This window comes from Dictyostelium purpureum (assembly GCF_000190715.1).
Source record: "Dictyostelium purpureum unplaced genomic scaffold DICPUscaffold_424, whole genome shotgun sequence".
Lineage (NCBI taxonomy): Eukaryota > Evosea > Eumycetozoa > Dictyosteliales > Dictyosteliaceae > Dictyostelium > Dictyostelium purpureum.
Window position 1 is genome coordinate 1 of NW_003519760.1, and position 24574 is coordinate 24574.

Here is a 24574-nt window from a genome sequence, read left to right on the forward strand (position 1 = left end):
ACACTTCAGTTTTTTTTTTACACATATAAAAAATTTTCTTTTTATATTTTTTATTTTTTTTTATTGGATCAAAAATTAAATTTTTTTTTTTTAATAAAATTAATTAATTTTGTTCAAAATTTTTTTTTTTCATACATTTTTTTTTTTTTTTTTTTTTTTGTTTAGTATGGGTTAAAAATTATCTTCTTTTATATTATAAATTTTATATATTATACACATACATACATACACATAAACCATTAATTGACCAGCATAATAACCCCCACCACAAATAATTAAAGAATTATAACTCACATACACAAATTTAATTTTATAGCAAATCATATAATATTAAATTATATTTATTTCTATGGGAGTGTGTGTGGTTATTGTCTATCTATAAATAAACAAAGGTCATGCTTTGACCAATCAATGTTTTTAAATAAATACAATTTTAATAATTAGGTTTTAAATAACTATTTCTTCATACATAAAAGGAAAGAAATAATATATAAAATAACTAAAACTTATACAAAATTAAAAAATCAATCAGATGTTATAATAATATAATAAAAACAAAAAACAATTATTATATTTTTTATATTTATTCTTTTTTTTTTTTTTTTTTTATTTATTTATTTTTTTTATTTATAAAAAAAGCTTAACAAAATATATAGTTATATAATATCAAAATCACCCACACCCATTTTCCAACTCACACTAAAAAAAAACAAAAAACAAAAATTATTTATTTTTAAAAATATTAAATATTTATAATTTATTTTTTAATTTTAAAACCATTATAATATTACCATAATTTATCATTTATAATTATATAATTATTTTTTATTATTTTAAAAACTATATAATCAATAATCAATAAATAAAAAATGATCGAGTCACCAATATTTAACACAGATTATAAAAATCATAATCACCACTGTAGTACCAATAAAAATATAGCTTGTAATAATTTTAAAAATAGCTATAACCCGAATATAAACTATAATAATAATAATAATAATAATAATAATAATAATAATAATAATATTAATAATAATAATAATAGTAGTAGTAATTTTAAAAAAACTTTAAACAATAATATTAACCCAAACTCTAATAAATATTCTAGTATTACATCATCAACATCACTATCAACAACTACAACTACAACAACAACTACGACAAAAACATCAAATTATTTGAACTCGTCAACATACAATTTATATAGTCAAATAAATACAACAACTACATTAAGTTTAAACTCATTATTACCGCCCAAACCACCGATATTATTATCGATTTTTAATTCAGAAACAATAGACACCGCAACAAAGAAATATTTTATAGGAAAGGATAGCTTGAATTTCATATCCGAGACCCAACCATACCTGTTGTATAAAACAATTTTGTTGGCAAAAAGATTATTTGGTGGTATTACTGATTACATGTTTCCTCCAAAAGACGAAATTCTATATGAAACTGATCCCTATTACTTTTATCAGGATGATACTCAATCAAATGATAGTAATGAATTTTATGACGATCCTGATTTGGGTAGCGATATAGATGAAGCAAATATAAATAATTCAAACAATAATATATATATGAATCATCACCAACAAATAACCTCAACCTCAACCTCAACTTCAACTTCAACCTCAACTTCAACATCAACCAACAATAACAATAATTTTAATAGTAATAGTAACAGTAGTAATATTAATCAACTAAACCAAAATATGAAAACTATTAATAATAATAATAGTGCTAGTATTATCGTTAGAAATGTAAATAGTAATAACCGTAACAACAATAATAGTAGTCCAACCAATAGCAGAAACAACAATAGAATTAATGATGGCGCATCCATTAATAATCAAATACCATTTAAAAAGAAACCTGCTCAAAATCCCGCACCATTTTTTAGAAATTCACCTACAAATGACTATTACGATCAAATATCTTGTGAAAATACTAATAATAACAATAACGATAACATTATAACTAATAGCAATGTAAATAATATAAAAAAATCAACAAAGGCAATATATAATAATAATAATATAGATCAATGGAGATCACAACATTTAAACGAGCCAAGTTTTGAACAAACTCAATTACAGCAACAAATTCAAACCCAAGAGCAAATGATTCAAGAGGAAAAACAAATAAAACAACAACAACAATATCAACTTTTACAAAAGCAAAGACAAGAACAAGAGTTACAACAATATCAACAAAAAAATGCTCAAAAATTAATTCAACAAAAACAACAATTACAACTTCAACAACAACAACAACAATCCCAACAACAACAACAACAATCCCAACAACTACAGAAACAACAACAATCCCAACAACCAATAAATAATGTTGACGATTTTATGACAAAGTTCGAAAGTGAAACCCAAAGTGACGAGCATAGCCAAGATAACTCATTCGAAAAAAGAGAATCATTCCATAGAAACAATATTATATTTACATCATTCAATTATATTTGCTCTTTGGTATTAAATGGATCAAAAATTAACTCAACTGAAAAATATAAAGCAAAATTAATCATTGGTTTTTGTTTTACAATTTTAAGCTTTATACCCTCATGGATAATATTTTTTTGGTTATCAGGTAATTATATTATAAAATACTTAAAAAAAGTTTAGTTAAAAATATTAATTAAATTTTTTTTATTTTTAAAGGTATAAATAAACCAGCTGTAATGGCTGTAATTGCAATTCCAATGTCTTTTTCATCACTAGTTATTTTAAAGAAAACTGGATCAATACATTATCCATGCCATATTTTATGTTTTACTTTATGCTTTGCCCTAACAATTAACTCATATTATACTGGTGGACATCAAAGTACAATTAGATTACTAATGAGTACCGTACCAATTATATCTGCTTTAGTTTTAGGTAGAAGAGCATCAATCCAATGGTCATTAATGGTTTTATTAATATATCTTTCATTTTTTGTTGCAAATTTATACGGCCACGAATATGTACAAGGAATACCATCGATTATTATTAGAAGTCATATGAATTTTATCATCGATGTTACAATTATCATTATGACTTTAATATTCACCCTCTGCTATCAATATTTTATCGATGAAGCCCATAGAGAAACTAAACTAAAAAATGCTCAGTTAACAATTGCAAAGGATGCCGCTATTGAAGCATATCAAGCAAGACAAGAGTTTTTGGCCACAATGAGCCACGAAATTCGTACCCCTCTTAATGGTTTAATTGGTATGGCTACTCTTTTAAGAGACTCTCATAACCTACCACCAGAAGAAAAAACCATGGCTAAAGCTGTTAAATCTTGTGGTGATATCCTTTTAAGATTAGTAAATGATATCTTGGATCTTTCAAAGTTAGAAGCTAATCAAATGGGTCTCGAACATATTCCATTCAAAATGAGAGAACTCACCCAACAAATTTGCCATGTTCTTTCTGGACAGGCCAACGAAAAAGGTATTCAACTAGCATGTGAAGTTTCCGATAAAATACCGGCCACTCTTGTAGGTGATAGCGGCAGAATTTTGCAAATCCTTATGAATTTAACCGGTAATGCTCTTAAATTTACTCAAAGCGGTTATGTAAAGATCATTGTTGATCTCATTGAAGAAGAATCTGAACTTGTATCATCAAGAAAAGGCGAATATAATATCTCATTTAGAATTAAAGATACAGGTATTGGTGTACCAGTTGAAAGTCACCAAAAGATTTTCGAAGCATTCGTTCAAGCTGATCCATCCGATAGTAGAAAGTATGGCGGCAGTGGCCTTGGTTTATATTTATGTGCTAAATTAGTAAAGCTTATGAAAGGTGAGATCGGTGTATATAACAATCCAGATTGTGAAGGTTCAACTTTTTGGTTTATTATTCCACTTGAGGAAGGTACCGACTCAATGCAATCCACATGTAATACACGTCATAATGTTTTCCCACCCGATTGTATTAAAGTTTTAATCGCCGAAGATAATATAATTAACCAAAGAGTAGCAGTTAAATTTTTAGAGAAAATTGGTATTAAAGCTGACGTTGCTGGAAATGGTAATGAAGTATTGGAAATATTAGAAAAACAACATTACGATCTAATTTTTATGGATTTCCAAATGCCAATTTTAGATGGTCTCAGATGCTCAAAGACAATTAGAGAGTACGAAAGAAATGATAAATGGAGCAGACACAAGCCTTCCATTTTTATTTGTGGTTTAACTGCCAATACAATGTCAACAGATAAGAAAAGATGTTTCGATCATGGTATGAATCATTTTATATCAAAACCTTTCCAACTTGAACAGTTAAGATCCGCTATTGAAATGGCCTTAGATCATATGAAAAGATACTCATAAGAATATAACTAGTGCTATTAAACCACTTTCAAAATTAATATTTTGGTATCAAGCACAAGAAAAAAAAAAAAAAGAAAGAAAAACATATTGTTTTATCTTAATCTGTTTTAAACTTTTTTCTATGTTTATACTATCCTGTATATATATGTAATATACCCTTTAAAAAAAAATAATAAAAAAAATTAAAAAATTAAAAAATTAAAAAAAACCATAAAACCTTATTTTATTTTGTGTAATATTCTATAGAATATAAAATAGTACAATAATATAACTATTTATTTGAATCTTTTTGTTTTAGAATAGAGTATATATCACTCATTCTAAGAGAGTTTATAAATAATTTTAAAAATTCGTTGATATGTTGATCTTTTTGTTTTTTAGCTTCTTTAAATATTATTGAAACAATTACCCCGGGCTCTACTCTCGAAATAAAATAGGTTAAATAATCGTCATAAATAATTGATCTTTGTGGGTCCTTAACCTTTCTGCTATCTAAATAATATAAAATATCATTCGGTCTTTCTAGTGATGAATAATTCTGCATAATTAAACCTATAATATTTGGTAAATGTTGCATTGGAGACTTTTCGTTTGGATAATAAAATAATAATGGAAAAGCACTTAAGCCACTTGGTTGTTCTGTTTCTAAAAATGAGTAACCTATTTTTGAATATGTATTGTCTTTTGATTCGAAAATTAAACCAAAAAAGAAAACATTGTTTTTTGAACAAAAGTTTTCGATACTATTTAAAATAGAAAAAAATAGCCTATTAATATTTTTAAACCTGTTACTATTACTATGTGATGTTATTATACTTACATTGATATATAATCTGGTGAATTTTTAATATAGATTTCTTTAAATGAATTGTAAGTGCCACCTATTTCTTCTTCAACATTTAATAATGGGAAATAAAAATATAATGAAGTTTTTGCTAAAATTGAGTTTAAAAACATTGATAACCATTGATGAATATGATTTGAATTCCATCTTTCATTAGATGATGATTTATGTGATGAATCTGTTTCTCTCCACGAATCCAACTCTATTCTACACTTAAATAATAACAACATTGAATCTTTGAAATTATGTTTTGAAACTAATGACTGTGATTTTAATAGATTTTTTAAAATTGAAATTTCATAACTATGTAAATAAATAAAAAGTTAATATTTTATTACTATTATTTAAAATATTCTATAGATTATAACTACTTTATATTTGCTTTCATTTGTATTAATAGAGGATGTGTAATTTTATCTTTATAAATTGTGGGTATAATTTCTAATGAATTTTCAATGTTGTGGATATCTAAATCTTGACTAACTAAAGAGTGCAATAAGGCAGAGTATATACCGACCATATCGATTTTAACTTGTAATATGAAACATGTTTGTTGCGCTAAAGTAAAAAAGAATGAATTTTCTGGGCTTTCTTCTATTTGTTGTTGTGATTGAGAGTGTTGAGGATATGTTTGTTTTTGTGGAGTTGAATTGGGTGATTTTAAAAATGAAAAACCTGAAAAACCTGATTTAACAGGTGTTGTATTTTGTGATGAAAAAGATGTTGTTGTTACTGAAGTTGGTGAAGTTGGTGATGTCGGTGATGTTGGTGATGTATTATAATTTGATGTTGAACCTGCTGGTGTTGTATTTTGTTTATTCATATTGCCAATGATTTTAAGATCATTTAATATCTGTATATATTGATCCTGTAAATTATTTGTCTTTAATGATAAATATGTAAATTTATAATATGAATGTTCGCAATTTGATAAATTCCCAAACGATGTTAAAAACCTGTTCCACAAAATATCGGTTGTGCTACTATGACTTGTTATTGACACCTGTTTTTGTTTTACCATCTTTGGTAATACTGAAAAGTTTAAATTACTTAAGTGGTTATATATAACCGATAGAAACTCTCTATCCATTTTTATTTATTATTACTATTACTTTTATTATTAGTAGTATGATTTAACTATATATTAAAAAAAAAATTAAATGAATTTTTTTTTTTTTTTTAAAATTAAAAAAATGAAAAAAAAAAAAATTTTAAAAAATAAAAAAAAAATTTTATATAGTTAATTTATTATTATCTTTTTATTTCTATTTATATAAAATTATATATATTTTTTATTTACTGCTCATTGTTTTTATTATTTCCTTAATTGGTTTGATCCTGATTGATTTTTTTTTTTGAAATTTTTATTTTTTTTTTTTTTTATTGGTTTTGTTTTTTGGTTATTTCTTCTGTATTCAAATAATATTTTAAAAAATATCTTTTTTTATTTATTATTTTAATAAAACCCAATTGGAAAACTACGAAAAAATTATTTTATTTTTTTATTTTTTCTTTTTTTTTTTTTATTTTACAAATCGGATATATGTGGGAAAAAAAAAAAACTTTTTTTTTTTTATATTGATATTTTAGATATTTAGAAATTAAACCAAACAAATAAATTAATATAGAAATATAAAATATTAAAGAAATATAAACTAACCGGGTAAGCAAACAGATAAAAAAAGAAACCACACATATTGTTAATTTTGTGATATTTATTTCTGTTTTTTTTATTTGTGGAAAAACCAATTTTAAGATATTTAAATATGGATAGGATATTTATTATCATTTTCGAATAGAAAATACAAGTTCAAACAACAGTTTTAAAACCCATTAATTTATTTTCTATTTAGAAATAATTTCAATATAAAAATAAATAAAAAAAACCACACCATTTTTAAACCCACATTAATTAAACCCACTTCCATTTTAAAAAATATATGTGATTAACGTGTGTATTGTTATTTTTTCAAAAAAAAAAACAAAAAAGGATCAGAATGCCTAACAACAAGGCATTGTGTGTTGTTATTCTATAAAAAATAAAAAAAAAAAAAAATAAAAAAAAAAAAATAAAAAAAAAAAAATTAAAATAAAATTAAAAAATAAAAATTTTTTTAGAAAATATTTAATATATACCGCAACAACAAATATATAATATGTGTGTATGTATAAGAATTGTTATTTAATATTTGTTAATAATAATTATAAAATAGTTATTATACTTTTAATCTACTAGCATTCCAAATTTTTTATTTTAATATTATCTTTTGTGGTTTTAAAATTTTTTTTTTTAAATTTTTTTTTTTTATTTAAAATAAATATTAACTAGTTTTTTTATTATAAAAAAAAAAAATAGTATTAATAACAAACAGATTTTAGTATAGAAATAAAAACCATAAAATTAAATTATATATAAAAATAATAATATTATAAATTTAAAGAATGGATAGATATAAAATAAGAAGAGAAAGAAAAGAAATTTTAAAAAAGGAGATCGAAGAAATAAGAAATAAAATTCAAGAGGAGGATTACAAGCTAATGTCAATAGAAGAAGGTGGATCGACATCAAAACACGATGATAGATTAATAGAGTTAAATAAAGAGTTAAATACAGTATGTATTAATCAGTTTGAGAAAAGTATACTTTTGTTTATTGAATATATTAATACTAATATAATTTATTATTATCATACAAGTTAAAAGATGAATTACAAAGATTAAGGTTAGAGGGTGACAAATTTTATGTGATGAGTGGTGAGGATTTAATATTAATCGAAATTGATGAATTTAGTAAATTATCATTCTATTTATGCAAACAATTTTTAGATATTTCATCTATATCTCTTCAAACATGTAACGAAAGCAGAATTCATTTAGTTAATGAAGAAGAAATTAAAAAAGATCCCGACAATACTAATTTGCAACCAATTTATGAAACCCAAACCTCAATTTCGACCAGACCAATTTATCAACTATTATCAGTTAAAACAAATTTCGATACACCATCATCATTAAGTAAGCCATCTCTTTTTGAAAGGGTCAAACAAAATACATGGAGTTTAGGCATTTCACCATTACGTAGAACTACCTCAGATCCAACCATATTTGGAGAAAGGTTTTCACCACCAAAAAGTATATCAAATTTTATTGAAAAATTTAAAGATAATAAAGATAAAGATAAAGAACAACAAGAAATTAAATACTCAACTACCACTGCAATCGTTTCGAATGGTACATCATCATCGTCATCAACAACAACAACAACAGGTGATTATGGTAAAATTTTATTAACTTGGCATAATAAAGAAACTTCAATGTATATATTAAAATCCCAAGAAGAATCTATAGAGTTATTAGAATTATTAGGATCACATATTGATAGATCAAAAAAGATTATAGCAAAACAAACTCAAACTATAAAAATGCTTTATCAAAAAAAATCAACACTTTACGACTCAAACAACCCAGAGCATGAAGAATATTTAAAACAATTATGGAATCTTTTATTCCCAGGTGAAGAGTTTCAAAAGAAATCCCCTCTTTGGAAGCAGTTTGGGTTCCAAAGTGATGACCCTTCAAGAGATTTCCGTGGCATGGGTATTATGGGTTTATTAAATTTAACCTATCTTGTAGAGCATCACTTTGATTGGGTTTACAATATTTTAAAAGAAGACAGGGACTATCCATTCGCTGTAGCTGGTATCAATATAAGTAATTTAATATTTGAAGTTTTTCAAATTAATGAAGAGTCTGTACAGCAACCATGGTACAGTAGTCTTTTAAATCCATATATGGCAATGCTATGCTCAATGTCTAGAAATAATAGTTCTCTTTGTAAGAGTGGTAATAATAACTCTGGTCAAGATAGTGCTTTCGATGAATTATACTTTTTAATATTCAAGCTATTAGATCACGTTTGGACTCAAATGAATGCCACCTACATGATGTTCCCATTAGTTCTCAAGAAATTAAAATCACTTTTAAATGAAATCTCACAATTAAATCCAAATAGTTTTGATGAAGTTAAAGCAAAATTCGATTTAATAATAATATCAAATATTATTACTCCAGAAGAAAATATCAATAATAATTTGTATCCACAATTACCTTCTTCACCAAGATCACCCAATAACACTGGTAATAGTTTAACTCCAAATAAGAATACTAGTGTCAGCAATAGTCCTCCTAAAATCATAAATAATAATAATAATAATAATAATAATAATAATAATGATAATGATAATGATAATGATAATACTAATACTAATAATAGTAATAATGACAATAATATTGATAATAATATTGATAATAATACCGAAAATAACAATACTATTCATATCGATAATAATAGTAATAATAATGAAAATGATAATATTGATGATAATGAAAATAACCATAATAATAATATTCAAGATACCAATGATATAAATCAAGAAAATGTAGATATTTAAAAAAAAAAAAAAAAAAAAAAAACTTTTTATAAAAAGAAAATTATTTGTAGCCAAATTACTATAAATAAATCTTTTAATAAAAAATTTTTTTTTTTTTAAAAAAGAAAATTTCACCAGATCTATTTTTTCTAAATATCATATCATTTCGAAAATATTTATTTTAAAACAGTTTTGTATTTTTTTTTTGAGTGTGTGTTTTGTGTGTTTTTTTAAAAAAAAAAATAATTAGAAAAGAAAATTTCAATATCCCATTGATTTTATGTGTGTGTGCGTGTTTATTTGTTTTTGTTTTTAAATTAAATTTATTAGTATATACATATGGGGGTTAATTTTTTTAATTTATTTTTTTTTTCTTTTTTTTTTTTTTTTTCTTTTTTTTTTATTTACTTATAATAACAAAAAATTATTTAAAATCATTATATTATTACATTGCACTCATAATAATAAATTGTCACATTACAAAATATATTAAAATAATTTAATTTGTTAAATATAGTAATATAATTATAAATAGTTTCATATATAACTTTTTTATAAATGAATAAATAGAAATAAAATGGATTGTATGTATTTTTAATAATTCCCTCCAAAAATAAAAATTTGTTTACTTATTTTATTTTATTATAGGTTTTTTAAAAATTTTATTTATTTTTGTTTTATTCAATGGTTTATTATGCGAATCAAGAAAAAATTCAAAACTAATAAATTTAGATGAAGGTAATAATTCAAGTGATGAAAATAATCAAATATTTTATTTTGTAGATATAAAAAATGGTCACGATTCTAATCAGGGTTTAAGAGTAATATATATTATACAGAAATTCTACCTCTTTAAATTCAAATAAATACTAATATAATTTTATTATAGGAAAAGCCATTTAAAAATTTAGACTTTTGCATTAATTATATAAATAATAAAAATGACAAAGAAGTCACATACTCGATTATAGTTTCAAAAGGAGTATATAATATTAAATCAAGTATAACTCTTGATAATAAACAATCAATATCAATCTATGGAGATTATAGTGGTTATCCGGAATGGAAAAGAGATACATTATCAAGCTTACCCTATAAATCAGATACCATTATAAAGAGTAAAGAACCAACAGCTTTCCAAATTATTGATTCATTTTCAAATATAACTCTATCTCATTTATCAATTGAATCTGGCAACCCAAAACCAATTACAAGAGTACCAACAAGCATATTTAAAGAACCTTATGAAATTACACCATCATCTTATGGTATTAAAATTTCAAATAGTGAAAATGTTTATTTAAAATTTTTAAACATCGAATCATCCGATGCAGCGAATGGCTACTCTCCCTATGACTATATATATGAACCAAATTATGAAGGAAATGATGGTAAACAAGGTGTATCTGGTTGTGAAGATGGCTCTTTCTCTGAATGCTATTCATGTAAAGCACCAAAACATGGTAGTGGTGCATTGGCCCCAAAATGTGTAAATGATTTTAAAAACGATCTTTCTGCAGGAGGTAATGGCGGTAAACCAGGAAAAGGAATTCATATGGGTGAATATGGTCAAAATGGAACTAACCATGGCGCTCAAGGCGGCAGAGGTTCGAACCCCTCTTTATTAAATCTCGACCCATATTCAATTGGTAAAAATGGTACTGACGGAATAAATGGTCAAAATGGTGGTGTAACTAGATTAGAATTTAGATCAAATGGAATCTTTTCTTTTAAACAAATCCCTCAGGATGGAACCAATGGAAGAGGAGGCGGTGGTGGGGGTGGTGCAGGTGGTTCCCTAAATGGTAGATGTACAGCATATGGTGGCAGTGGTGCCGGTGGTGGAAGTGGTGGATGTGGCGGTCGTTCCTCAAAAAGCGGTGGTAGTGGTGGTAGCTCAATTGGTATTTATATATATAACAGCAAATCAATCACTATTGAATTTTGTATTATCAAATCTGGAAAAGGTGGAGACGGCGGCAAAAGTTCAAAGCCAGAACTAGGCTATAGAGGAGGTAGCGGAGGTAAAACCACAACTGAAGACTATCCTCAAGGCGGATATGGTGGCGATGGTGGTAAAGGAGGTGATGGTGGCTATGGATCTGGTGGCTCGGGTGGTCTTTCAATACCAATACTCATTAATGGAGACTCATTACCACTCCAGAAATGCAATAACTATTATTATGGTTCAAAGGGTATAGGAGGTTTATCAGAGCTAAAGCAATTAAATGGAAATGATGGATTAGAAAAAAGATGCCTTTCAATTTCGCAAACTATTAGTAATCAAAACAATCAAATCCAATGTCCAGACTATACACTAAAAGAATGCTTAGAAAGCTTAATCTCCCCAAACAACATAATGTGCGAATATGGTGAAATTAAAGATAAATTTGAAATATGTGGTGGAAATGGTTCTTTATCTTCAAACAATATTGGGTGTGATGGTAAATTAAATAGCGGAATAATATTAGATCTATGTGGTGTATGCGGTGGAAATAATTCGACATGTAGCATTGGTTGCGATGGTATTGTTAACTCTACAAAATCTAAAGATTTATGTGGTGTATGTGGTGGCAATAACTCAACATGTAATATTGGATGCGATGGAATTGTCAATTCAGATTTAGAATATGATCTATGTGGTGTATGTGGCGGCTCAAACTCAACCTGTTTAATTGGCTGTGATGGTATTGTTAATTCTACTAAAGTATTCGATGTTTGTGGTGTATGTGGTGGCTTGAATTCAACATGTTTAATTGGGTGTGATGGTAATTCCCACTCTTATAAAGTATTAGATAAATGTGGTATATGTGGTGGGGATAATACAAGCTGTATATCTAGAAAGGACATCAAGCGTATGAAAACATCAACCAAAATTGTAATTAGTGGCACCATTATTTGTGTTTCTGTTTATGGTGGTTTAACAGCCCTTTATTTCTTCAAGAAAAGGATGGGTACCAAAGGCTCACAATATTATAGAACAAAATTAATTTTAGAATATCAAGACTCTCCAATTATCCAAGCTGAACTAATTAAACCAAACTATGACCAAGTTAACAATCAACATCAACATCAACATCCACAACAGCCCCCAACAACCCCAAACTATAACGCCTGGCCTTCTAGTCCCTACCCAAGCAATAATAGTAATAGTGGAAGTATATTTAATGTATTTTCACCTAATTTGAGAAATACAAATAACTACATGGTATTTAATAATAATGAATATGATAGCGATAACGATGATATTGGTGATAATCAAATTCAACTTGATCAATTAAACTCCTCAACCTCAAACTTGGCGTACCCAATAATAAATAATAATACACACCTCAACCAGGAAAATAATAACAATTTTAATAATTATGATGATAATTTTAACAATTCAAATTTATCATTTATAAACTATAATAACGATGACACTTCAAGTAGCAGCTCTTCAACCAATGAAAGTTTATCTTATATTTCTCATACTAACCGATAAAATATTATATTAAAAAAAATTAAAAATAAAGCTTTGTTAAAAAAAATAAAAAATATAGTTTTTAGAATTTTTTAATATTTCTTTAAATTTGACGTTAAGAATATTTGTTTATTAAATTAAATTTACAATAAATAAATAAATAAAAAATGATACAAGTAATTTGTTTAGAAGCATTTTCTGTGGACAATTGATGGACCTGATTCATCATATTCTTCTTTTGAGATCCACATTTGTTGGAAAGTTGAGAGTGAAGCTAAAATTGAACCACCAATCCAGACAGAGTATTTACGTTCTGGTGGAGCAATGATTTTAATTTTCATGGTTGATGGGGCTAAAGCAGTTAATTCTTTGTTCATACGATCGGCAATACCTGGGAACATAGTTGTACCACCTGATAAGACGACATTACCGTATAAATCTTTACGGATATCAACATCACATTTCATGATTGAATTGTAAGTGGTTTCGTGGATACCAGCTGATTCCATACCTAAGAATGATGGTTGGAATAAGGCTTCTGGGCAACGGAAACGTTCGTTACCGATGGTGATGACTTGACCATCTGGTAATTCGTATGATTTTTCTAAGGCAGATGATGAGGCAGCAGTTTGCATTTCAGCTTCAAAGTCTAAGGCGACGTAGGCTAATTTTTCTTTGATATCTCTGACGATTTCTCTTTCAGCAGTGGTGGTGAATGAGTAACCACGTTCAGTTAAGATTTTCATCATGTAATCGGTTAAATCACGACCAGCTAAATCTAAACGTAAGATGGCATGTGGTAAGGCATAACCTTCATAGATTGGAACAGTGTGGGAGACACCATCACCTGAATCCATGACAATACCGGTGGTACGACCTGAGGCGTATAATGATAAGACGGCTTGAATGGCAACGTACATGGCTGGGGTGTTGAAGGTTTCGAACATAATTTGGGTCATTTTTTCTCTGTTAGCTTTTGGATTTAATGGGGCTTCAGTTAATAAGACTGGGTGTTCTTCTGGGGCAACACGTAATTCATTGTAGAAAGTATGATGCCAGATTTTTTCCATATCATCCCAGTTGGTAACAATACCGTGTTCAATTGGGTATTTGAGGGTTAAGATACCTCTCTTTGATTGGGCTTCATCACCAACATATGAGTCTTTTTGACCCATACCGACCATAACACCAGTGTCTTGGACGACCAACAATTGATGGGAAAACAGCTCTTGGGGCATCATCACCAGCAAAACCGGCTTTGCACATACCTGAACCATTATCAATAACTAAAATTGATAATTTTAAAATTAATATAAATTTTTTTTTTTTTTTAAACTTTTACTTATAATCACTTACCTAAAGCTTGAACATCTTCACCTTCCATTTTATTTATTTATATTTATTTATTTATTTACAAAAAATAATAAAAAATAAATCCACAAATTTATATTTCCAGAAAAAAAATTTTTTAATAATTTTTAATTAAAAAAAAATAAAATTTTTTAAAAATTATAATAATAAATAAAAATTTTATTATTTTAAAAAAAGCCATTGCAATGGTTAATTATATTAAAATTATTTTATCAACTATTAAGCCACCACCCAAATACATTTATACATTCAATTATAAAAAAAAAATTGTATTTAAAAATAATAAATAATAATTATAATTATATTTTTTTTTTAAAGTAATAAATATATATTTATTATTTAAAAATGGTATAAATGTAAGATTAAATATATTTTTTTTTTTGGAATATTTAATACTCATTTATTTTTTATTCTTAAATATATTTATATTAAACTATTTAGATTCAATTATTAATTAATAACATAATATAAAATTTAGATTCGGTTATTAATTAATAACCGATAGCTTTTCAAAGAACATTAGTTTAAAGTAAATATAAAAAAAATATCTTTGGTTTCATTTTTAATAATTGTTTATTTAATTTGTTTTTATTTACGATAAAATAAGATGGATTGTGGATTAAAGAGATTATATCCAAAAAAAAAAAAAAGAAGACATATCAATTAATAAATATACCAAAAAAAATCTTTAAACCATTTTTTTTTTATTTTTTTTTTTTTTTTATTTTTTTTATTTTACATACACAAGATAAAAATAAATTTTCTGCAATCAAAAAGTGGATATTTTTTTTTCTGTATTATCAAAAAAAAAAATAATAATAATATTTAAAAAAAATAAAATTTTTTTTTTTTTAATTTATTTTTTATTTTTTAATTTTTTTTTTTCTAGTTTTCAAAAAAATTTTAAACGACCAATAGAAAACCTTTTTTTTATTTGTTATTTATTTTTGTGTGCCTTGTTTGCGTATTTGTGTGATCAATACCTTATTATTCAAATATTTACGAAATTTAGCACAGCATTTGGAAAAAAAAAAAAAATATAAATATAACTATTTTGTATTTTTTAAAAAATAAATTTTAGATTTTTATAAAAAAATTTCAACACACTTTTTTTTTTTTTTTTCAACATTTTAAAAAGATTCACCACACATTAATTAAAATAGTTGTAATATTAATAAATAATAAAAATAATAATAATAATAATTATCTAAAAAACTAGGGTTGTTTTTTTTTTTTTTTTTTAGGAAAAAAAGAAAAAAAAAAAAGTATATATCTTTCACCCACATAGAAAAAAAAAAATTTCCACAAAATTTTTTTTAATTTTATAAACACACAACACATAACACTCACAACAAATACAAATATAAACAATCGTACTCGTACGCAAGTTATTGTTGTGCCACCTTTTTTTTTTTTAAATTAATTTATTTTATAAAATATCACAATAGTTAATTATTATAAACTCCTATTTTATTTTTATATAGTTTTATATTTATATCAAAAGTAACAATCACACACTTTTTCTCCAATAATCACACAAGCAACCCAATACATAAAAATAAATAAATTTAATTTAAATACCACCAAACCAATATTTAATGCATAGTTTTTGAAAATAATCACAATTACTTACAATCGTTTCAATCAATCAATCTTTTATTTTCTTTTTTTTTTTTTTTTTTACATGTAAAATCTAATATTTACAACACCCCACCCACATCGTAATAAATTAATTATTTATTTTTATAAATATTTTTTAATTAATAAATACCTATATACTAGCATAAACACATATACTATACTATAATAAATAATAACAAATAACAATAAAATATAGAAAAGAAAAGAAAAAAAAAAAAAAAAAGTTTTTTTAAACTATCATACATCATATGATATAATAATATCAATAGTGTAAATATTTATTTTATTATTATTTTAGTGTATTAGTAAATAATTGTTGTTAATTTTAATTTAAATTTTAATTAATTAAATCCATTTTTTTTTTTAAATTCTCTTTTTTATTTATTGTGATTTTAAAATTATAATAATTAAATCAATTTTTAAAATTGTTTTATTCTATTTATTTTAATATTTAAACAATATTTATTTGTATTTTTATTTCTACTGCTGCTGCTAAATTTAAATATTAATAATTTAACTATATTTATTTATTTATTTATTTATTTATTTTATCTAAAATAAAATTATTTTTTTAAAAAAATGAAAAGGAGCCAAAGTGACGTCACCCTATCAAAATCACAAGAAATGTCATCAACAAATCTTAGTTATTTAGTCGAAAATAGTTTAGAAATAGAAGAAGATTTACAATCTACCATTTCAACATCATCAACATCATCAAATTCATCATCTTCATCGAAACCAATATCCCAAAATAATAATGTACAGCAACCTACACCATCATTTCCAATACCAAAAGATAGAAAGCAATCATCTGCTGCTAATACACCAGTTTTATCATCAATTTCAGAAAGAGCAAAACCAAAAAAAACAATGTCAATTTCAAATTTAGATTTATCAGGTAAAAAATATGCTACAATCAGCAGTGGGGCCAATGTCGATTTATCACCAAAAAAACAAAACAAAATTAAATCTGTATCAAACTTTTTCAAAAAATCTACAAGTCACAATAATCTATTAGACGTTAATGCGCCACCAGGTGTAAATGGGGAGGCTGGCTCTTGCGCTGAATCACCAAGCTTAAATTCATCAAACTCAAGTATAAGTTCAACATCAAGTAGTGCCAATCAAAAGACATTAAAATCTAAAATTGACTCTTTCTTCTCTCTCAATAAAGGCAATAGATCAAGTTTAAAATATGAAAACAGCATCTCAACATTAGAGTCAGAAGGTGTTGCAGAGTCTGATGAGTCTGATTTCGATTCATCTGAAGATGATGACTTACCTGTCCATAAAAAGCATTCAAAAAGAAGACAAATCAAATTATTTTTATATACACAAAAATCCAAAAATAGAGATGGTTCAATTAGTGTTGGTGGCAGCGGCGGTGGTGAAGAAGAGTCATCAATGGTTCCATTGGATTTGACAGCTGAATCTGCAAGTGTACCATGCACACCAAAAGGCCCAATCCCATCCCCAATCGGAGATGGCGAAGAAATTTGTAATAGTAGTTCAATTAATTCCGAAAGATCAACACTTACTCCAAGTAGTTTTCATCATCAAAAATTGGAAAGAAAATCAATGTCTGATCCAAATATTATTTCTTTAGTGGAAGAAGAAACCAATAGCACCAATAATAATAGTAATCAAGCTGATGAAGAAGAACAGGATGTAGATGATTTAAGAAAGTTTTTAGAAAGAAGATTAATTAGAAGACCAACAGTAGCCGAATTAAAGTTAGATAATATATTGTTTCAAACTGAATTTGAGGATGTAGCAAAAGAACAAACAAAAACTGAAATGTAATTTATTTATCATTATACTATAATATTATTTTATTTACAAATTTATATTAATAATATTTTTATTCTATAAATATTTAGTAAAAATCAAAAATTATTTGTTGGTACAAGACCAAGTAAAAAGAAATTTTTCAATTCCCCAAATCCATCAAATATTACAAATAATTCAGTAAATGTAACATTAAAGATTGAAGACGACGAAGAGAGTCATAAAAGAATTTTATCAAAAAATTTATTAGATAACGAAGATGAAGGTGATATTTGTAGAATATTAATTTTACCATGCAGCGGATGGAGAAGAGAAGTGGAGTCAGAAGATTATCAATGCAGTATAAATATTAAACAATCACTATGTATTGAGGAGATCGAAAATGAATTTCCACATTACTATGAATCATTTTGTAAAGATAGACATAAAAATTATTTAGCTACCAACAATGAAGAATTGGGTCCGGTAGTGATTAGTATTAAAAGAGAAGCTGAAAGAACCACCTCTTACAAAAAACTAAAGAAAAAGAAAAAAGAAAAAGAAAATGTTGCTGAAAGTTGTCCAAACTTTTCAATATATAATTACAATAATTTAAATAACCCTCAAGCACAACAACAAATTTTAGCACAACAACAACCACCACAACCAAACAGTATAGAATCATATGAAAGAAAATTTAAAACCATTATTAGAACTAAAGAAGGCGAAGATAGATTTTTTTTATCATCAGGTAAATCATCACCACACGAATTAATCAATACTATCAAATCCATTTTCCTTTCAAATTATCCAGAGCTTCAATTCCAAAAAATTCCAAATAATTCTGAAACTAGAAAAATGTTGCAATATTGGGAAACTGCTCAAATGACTAAAGATTATAAATTTGGTTTACTATACAGAAAAAATGGTCAAACAAATGAAAATAATTTCTTTTCAAATACAAATGAAAGTCCTGAATACAAAGAATTTTTAGAATTTATTGGCGAAAAAGTAAAATTAAAAGGTTGGGAAAATTATAAAGGCGGTTTAGATGTTAAGAGTAAGTTAATATTAAAATAATAATATAAAAATGAAAATTAATATTAATTTTTGTTTATTTATTTATTTATAATTAAAACAGGTGACACAACAGGTTTATATTCAATTTATAAAACTAAAGAAATTTCAATTAATGAAAATAAAAAGTTTAATGTGCAAATAATGTTTCATGTTAGTACTCTATTACCACTTTATCCAAATGATGAACAACAATTGGAAAGAAAGCGTCATATCGGTAATGATATTGTTGTAATTATATTTCAAGATATTAACTGTAGCCCTCCATTCAGACCAAATATGATTAAATCTGAATTTAATCATGTTTTTGTAGTAATCCAACCATTAGAAAAGTCGTATCCTAATGAAATTACAAAGTATTCTGTATCAATAACCTATAAAGAGGGTGTATCAAGCTCAACCCCATTTTTCCACTCTCAAAAAATTTGGAAAAAAGATAATGTATTTTTAGATCACTTGTTAACCAAACTTATCAATGCCGAAAAAGCCTCCTATTATTCACCCGCTTTTTCAGATAAAATGAAAAGAACAAGATTAACACTTTTAAAAAATATTGTAAATACTTTTCAACAATCAAAATAATTTAAATAAATATATATAGTTTTTTTTTTTTTTTTTTAATTTAAAGAAAAAATAAAAAAATAAAAAAAAAAATATATAATTTATATATATAAAACATTTCTTATCAAATTTTATAAATTGTTTGATTTTTTTGTAGATTGCGGCTAAAACCAAATTAATTTTATTATTTTTTCTTATTTTTTTATCAATTTTTTTTTTAAAGATATCGATTTTTGTGTGGGAAAAAAAAAAAAAATAAAAAAAAAATGATATGTTGCCTGGTAGTTGGGAAAAATTTCAAAATTTAAAAATTACGAGATTGTTTTTTTTTTTTTACAAAAGGAGAGTGGTGTCAAAATTTGATAACATTTAAAAAAAAAAATAAAAAAAATAAAAAAAATATTATTATTAAAAAAAAATAAAAAATAAAAATTATATTATCTTTTTTTTTCATATTGTTTTTAAAGTAGAATACGTATATATATATATATATTTTTTTAATTATAGATTTATTTATTTTATATTTAAATATTTATATTCTTATCGAAACACAATATAAACTATAAATAAATTTATTAAATAAAAAAACATATATAATAGTAATAATAAAAGTAATAAAAATATAAATGACAAATTCAGAGGAAAAAGAAAAAGAAATCGGGATTATTTTAACATCTAATGTAGCTGATGATGCAGAGATAGAAAATGAAAAAAATTCATTAATTGTCTCCAACAGTGAAGACGATAATTTTATCAATGACAACGAAGAAGAGACAGATATGGGGACATCATGTGCAGAGAAAGAGAACGAAGCTAAAATAGAAGTGCATGATATGAAAGATCTTTTACCAGTAATAACACCATTACCAATTATGAAAATATTAAGTATATTTATTATTATGTTGTGTGATGTAAGTAAAAATTAAAATAAAATAAAAAAAAAAAAAATAAAACTAATATAATTTTTTTTTTATTCAGGCAATAAACTCATTGTCGATTTTCCCATATGTAAACTTTTTGGTCGAAAGCTTTCATTTAACTGATGATAGAAATAAGTTGGGGTATTTATTGTTAATTATAAATGATCTGAAAAATTTTGTTTTTAATATTTATTTTTAAAAAAAAAATAGTTATTTTGTAGGGATTTTAGCATCATCATATTATATTGCACAATTGGTCAGTAGTTTTTTTTGGGGATGGTTCTCGAATTATAAAGGTAGAAGACCATCCTTACTCATGGGTTTAATTGGTTCAATGATATGTTTAACTGGTGTTGGTCTTTCTAAAAATTATCCAATGGTAATGACATTTAGATTTTTATCTGGTTTATTAAATGGTAATGTTTCAGTCGCCAAAACAATGTTGGGTGAAATTACAGATTCAACAAATCAAGCAAAGGCATTTAGTTTTATTGGGCTTTCATGGGGTGTTGGTGGTATTGGTAATATTATTTATTTTAAACTTTAAAACATTAGAAAAATAGTTTTAAATATTAATTTTTTTTTTTTTTATAGTTGCTCCATTAATTGGTGGTTATACATCAAATATTTGTGTAAAACATCCAAACGCATTTTCACCAGATTCATTTGTTTGCAGATTCCCATATTTATTTCCAAATATAATTTGTGTATTATTTTCCCTTTTAGGGTTATGTTTAGGATACTTTTATTTACAAGAGTCTAAGACATTCTCTTATACAAAAATCCCATCAAAAACAAGCTCGAGATCAATTTCAAGAAAGAAAATTAAATCCTCATTTAAAAAGATTATCAATAAATCAAATAATTTAATTTCGAATTTAAAGCAAGGCAGTATTACAAGCACTGTAGAACACGACGATTCAATCCTATTAGACGACGATATACTTGCAAAGAACGATATAGAAATGACTACCACCAACCACACATTAGGCGACGAAGTGGAAATCGAAAAAGAGGATCACGAAATTACAGATGAAGAGTTAGCAAAAGAATTACCAAGACCAATAAAAGAATTATATAGCGATAGAGGTGTTATGTATTCATGTATTATTTATGCTTTACTTGGGTTTTTATTTACAATCTTTGAAGAGGTCTTTCCAAATTGGAGTCCAAACAAGAGAGTTTTTCATCCAGATACAGGTATAATAACAGGTGGTGGTTTTGGTTTCTCATCTAGTAATATTGGTACAGTTCAAAGTTCAGCAGGTATTTTTGCGTTAGTTATTCAAACTTTTGTTTTCCCAAAAATGGTTTCATATCTTGGTTTATTAAAGTCATTCAGAGTCTCGTTGTTTATTGCTATACCAACATGGATTCTATTACCCGAGTTATCAAGATTCACAGTCGTCACAAATATTAACGATCACGCACCCCACCCAACCATGTTTTGGGCTCTATTATTCCCAATTTATTTATTCCAGTCATTTGCAAGTGAAATTACATTCATTTCTATTATTGTAATGATTTCAAATAGTGCTGCTCCAAGAGATATGGCCTTGGTTAATTCCATTGGAATGTTTTTGGTATCGATTTCACGTTCTTTTGGACCAACCATTGCAGGTTCATTATTGGCTTTTTCAATGTCACATACATATCCATATCCTGTAGATCATCATTTGGTATTCAATTTAGAGATTGTTTTAACAATTGGTTTATTCTTTGCTTCATTTTTATTACCACAAAGTTTAAATCATACTAAAGAAAGAGCAATCCTTTTAGAAAAAATTAAAAGTGGTGAAGTTAGCGAAGATGCATTATCTAATTTAAAAGAACCAGAGATTAGACACTAAAGCTATATTATATAATAATAATAAAATACATGTATATATTTAAATATATAAATATATATATTTTACATTCACATTTAATTATATATTATAATTAAAAAAAAAAAAAAAAATTAAATTTTATTTCTTTACTTATTTATTTATTTATTTTATTTATTTATTTATTTTATTTATTTATTTTATTTATTTATTTATTTTACAAATATTTTATTTTATTTTTTACAATTGTTTTTTTTTTTTTTTTTTTTTACACTAAATTAATAAATTATAAAATATTAATATTACAATTAAAACCATAGATGAAATCATTATTAAATAATTTAAGAAATTTAAATTATTTGAATGACCATTTAAATTTGTTTTTAGTTGTGGTTTATAGTTTGAATTAAATTTGGGAATAATTTCATTTGAAACTCTTTCAGCTGATTGAAGGGCACCCTCCATATACCCTGCCCATTCTGTTGCAGTTTCTGTTCCTGCAAAATGAATATTTCCAATTGGTTCTCTTAATGCTTTACCATAATTTGAATAGTCATGTGGCCCCATTATACAACCATATCCACCATTAGACCATGGATTAGAAGCCCAATTACGCTCTAAATAGTTTGTTGGCGAGAAAGCTCTATCATCAGAAAAGCTTTGGTAGATGAATGCCATTGCTTCGTTCTTTCTTTCGAGTTCTGATTTCTTACCCCATTCAATGGCATAGTCACCTTCGAAAAAACCTATAATAGATGACTTTGAGCCATCTTCAAAAGAGCCATCATAGCAAAATGATATTGAGGGTCTATCTGATACAACCTCACCTGAGAAGCCCAAATCTCTCCACCAGCAATCTTGATAAAATATAATAAACTTAATAACTTTTCCCATTTTAGTTGATTTAGTTAATTGTCTTCTTATTGTTGGTAGCTCTGGTTGGTATACAATTGTATCAGCAATATTTGGAGGCACAGTTAAAACCAAATATTTTGATAGATAAACACACTCCTCATTGGTTTTGATGTTTCTTGTTGTTGTTCTAATGATATCTTTGGTTTTATAATCATGTTCAATTTTAACTACCTGAGTATTCATCTTGATGGTAACATTGTTTGATAAAAATAATGGAGATGGTGATAAACTATTTTCATTTTGTTTAACATTTTTTTTACTTGCAGATGGTATTAAAAGTTTTTTTGACAAAATATTTGAGATGTTATGAGAGCTTCCATAAATTCTATCTTGCTGTGCTCCTCCTTCAACTTCTATGGTTTTTGAGACACCACCAGCACTTTTAAAATAGGTCATTGCAAAGAGTACAGATATGTCTTTTGGTTCAGCAGAAAATACTGCTAGGATTGAGATATAAATTAATTTTTTTGAGGTTTCAAAATACATGTGATCCTCCATCCAATCCCTCATAGAAATTGAATCATAGTGTTCAGCATGTTTCCAATTCCATGGCTGTGTAACATCTAAGTCTCTTGATAGATAGTCCAATCTCCATACAACTAGTTGGCATTCAATTACAGCACCCAATCCAATTGGTGGTATTAACGAGGTGTATCTTGCATGGGTCCCATTTATTTCCATTACTTTTTTACCCTTTTGTTGTTGAGGAAATGTAGTCTGGTTACAATCTTTTACCAATTCATTAATTCTATACTGTGTTGGTCCTACCCATTGGCCACCCAAATCCCAATTATAATTATCAATCTTGACAGAATCTGTTCTACCACCGACCCTCTTTAATAAATTAATAAATTAAAAAATTAAAATCTATTTATTTTTTATATTTTTTTTTTTTAGTATAGTATATAATTACATCTTGTGCCTCTAATAATAATACTGATATATTTTCATCTTTTAACAAAGATGATGTTCGTAGCCCTGATAAACCAGCCCCAACAACTACTACATCATGAATTATACTTTCCTCCATAATTATTTTATTTATTATATTATGATTGATTAGTTATATTTGTATTTCTATGAATTTATTAATAAATTTTTAATTTTTGAAAAGACAATGAAATAAAATTTTTTAAATATTATTTTAAATTATTTTTATTTTAAAGAAATATGTATCTGTTACTATTTATTACTATTAATTATTTGTAAATTTTTTTTATAAAAAAAAATAATTAAATTTTTGTTTTTTAAAAAAAAGTAAAAAAAAACAAAAAAATTAATTTAAATTAAGTGAATTTTTTATTTTTGTTGTGGTTATATATTGCATTTTTCCAAAGGGTAATGGGTGTGTTTGGTGTAAAAAAATGTTTTTTTCTTCTGAGTGTTTTGGGTGTTGGGTGATAGTGTTAAATTTTTT

The 24574-nt window shown here is 25.5% G+C and overlaps 8 protein-coding genes across 8 annotated transcripts; 5 read left to right on the forward strand and 3 right to left on the reverse strand.

Moving 5' to 3' along the window:
• Nucleotides 1-884: 884 nt before the first annotated feature.
• Nucleotides 885-4542, forward strand: DHKK (uncharacterized protein). Its single transcript, XM_003293367.1, has 3 exons — nt 885-1189; nt 1340-2607; nt 2679-4542. Exons 2-3 carry the CDS (start codon nt 1428-1430, stop codon nt 4340-4342), a joined length of 2844 nt encoding a protein of 947 aa, XP_003293415.1. The 5' UTR covers nt 885-1189; nt 1340-1427; the 3' UTR covers nt 4343-4542.
• A 71-nt stretch (nt 4543-4613) lies between these two features.
• Nucleotides 4614-6276, reverse strand: DICPUDRAFT_158261 (uncharacterized protein; the record flags this gene model as incomplete). The annotated part of the gene is made up of 3 exons (XM_003293372.1): nt 4614-5085; nt 5163-5489; nt 5558-6276. 3 exons carry the CDS (start codon nt 6274-6276, stop codon nt 4614-4616), a joined length of 1518 nt encoding a protein of 505 aa, XP_003293420.1.
• A 1281-nt stretch (nt 6277-7557) lies between these two features.
• Nucleotides 7558-9391, forward strand: DICPUDRAFT_50960 (uncharacterized protein; the record flags this gene model as incomplete). Its single annotated transcript, XM_003293368.1, has 3 exons — nt 7558-7799; nt 7883-9011; nt 9051-9391. Coding segments are annotated over exons 1-3 (1641 nt in total), but the record flags the coding sequence as incomplete, so codon positions are not given.
• Nucleotides 9392-10193: 802 nt separating this feature from the next.
• DICPUDRAFT_99647 (uncharacterized protein) lies at nt 10194-13138 on the forward strand (the record flags this gene model as incomplete). The annotated part of the gene is made up of 3 exons (XM_003293369.1): nt 10194-10200; nt 10265-10437; nt 10506-13138. The coding sequence occupies 3 exons, from the start codon at nt 10194-10196 to the stop codon at nt 13098-13100; spliced, it is 2775 nt and encodes a 924-aa protein (XP_003293417.1). The 3' UTR covers nt 13101-13138.
• Nucleotides 13139-13264: 126 nt separating this feature from the next.
• Nucleotides 13265-14463, reverse strand: DICPUDRAFT_90232 (uncharacterized protein; the record flags this gene model as incomplete). Its single annotated transcript, XM_003293373.1, has 3 exons — nt 13265-14241; nt 14282-14365; nt 14436-14463. The coding sequence occupies 3 exons, from the start codon at nt 14461-14463 to the stop codon at nt 13265-13267; spliced, it is 1089 nt and encodes a 362-aa protein (XP_003293421.1).
• Nucleotides 14464-16670: 2207 nt separating this feature from the next.
• On the forward strand, nt 16671-19517 carry DICPUDRAFT_83973 (uncharacterized protein; the record flags this gene model as incomplete). Its single annotated transcript, XM_003293370.1, has 3 exons — nt 16671-17890; nt 17972-18918; nt 19000-19517. The coding sequence occupies 3 exons, from the start codon at nt 16671-16673 to the stop codon at nt 19515-19517; spliced, it is 2685 nt and encodes an 894-aa protein (XP_003293418.1).
• An 812-nt stretch (nt 19518-20329) lies between these two features.
• DICPUDRAFT_41990 (uncharacterized protein) lies at nt 20330-22266 on the forward strand (the record flags this gene model as incomplete). Its single annotated transcript, XM_003293371.1, has 6 exons — nt 20330-20407; nt 20475-20557; nt 20627-20937; nt 21011-21307; nt 21506-21583; nt 21611-22266. 6 exons carry the CDS (start codon nt 20330-20332, stop codon nt 22264-22266), a joined length of 1503 nt encoding a protein of 500 aa, XP_003293419.1.
• A 246-nt stretch (nt 22267-22512) lies between these two features.
• Nucleotides 22513-24187, reverse strand: DICPUDRAFT_58486 (uncharacterized protein; the record flags this gene model as incomplete). Its single annotated transcript, XM_003293374.1, has 3 exons — nt 22513-23324; nt 23418-23991; nt 24071-24187. 3 exons carry the CDS (start codon nt 24185-24187, stop codon nt 22516-22518), a joined length of 1500 nt encoding a protein of 499 aa, XP_003293422.1. The 3' UTR covers nt 22513-22515.
• Between the last annotated feature and the right edge of the window lie 387 nt (nt 24188-24574).

Excerpts from the sequence above, each read along its gene's own strand:
- DHKK (XM_003293367.1), top strand. The coding sequence starts at position 1,428 with ATGTTTCCTCCAAAAGACGAAATTCTATATGAAACTGATCCCTATTAC. Across the intron at positions 2,608-2,678 it reads AATATTTTTTTGGTTATCAG|GTATAAATAAACCAGCTGTA; the intron begins GTAATTATATTA and ends TTATTTTTAAAG.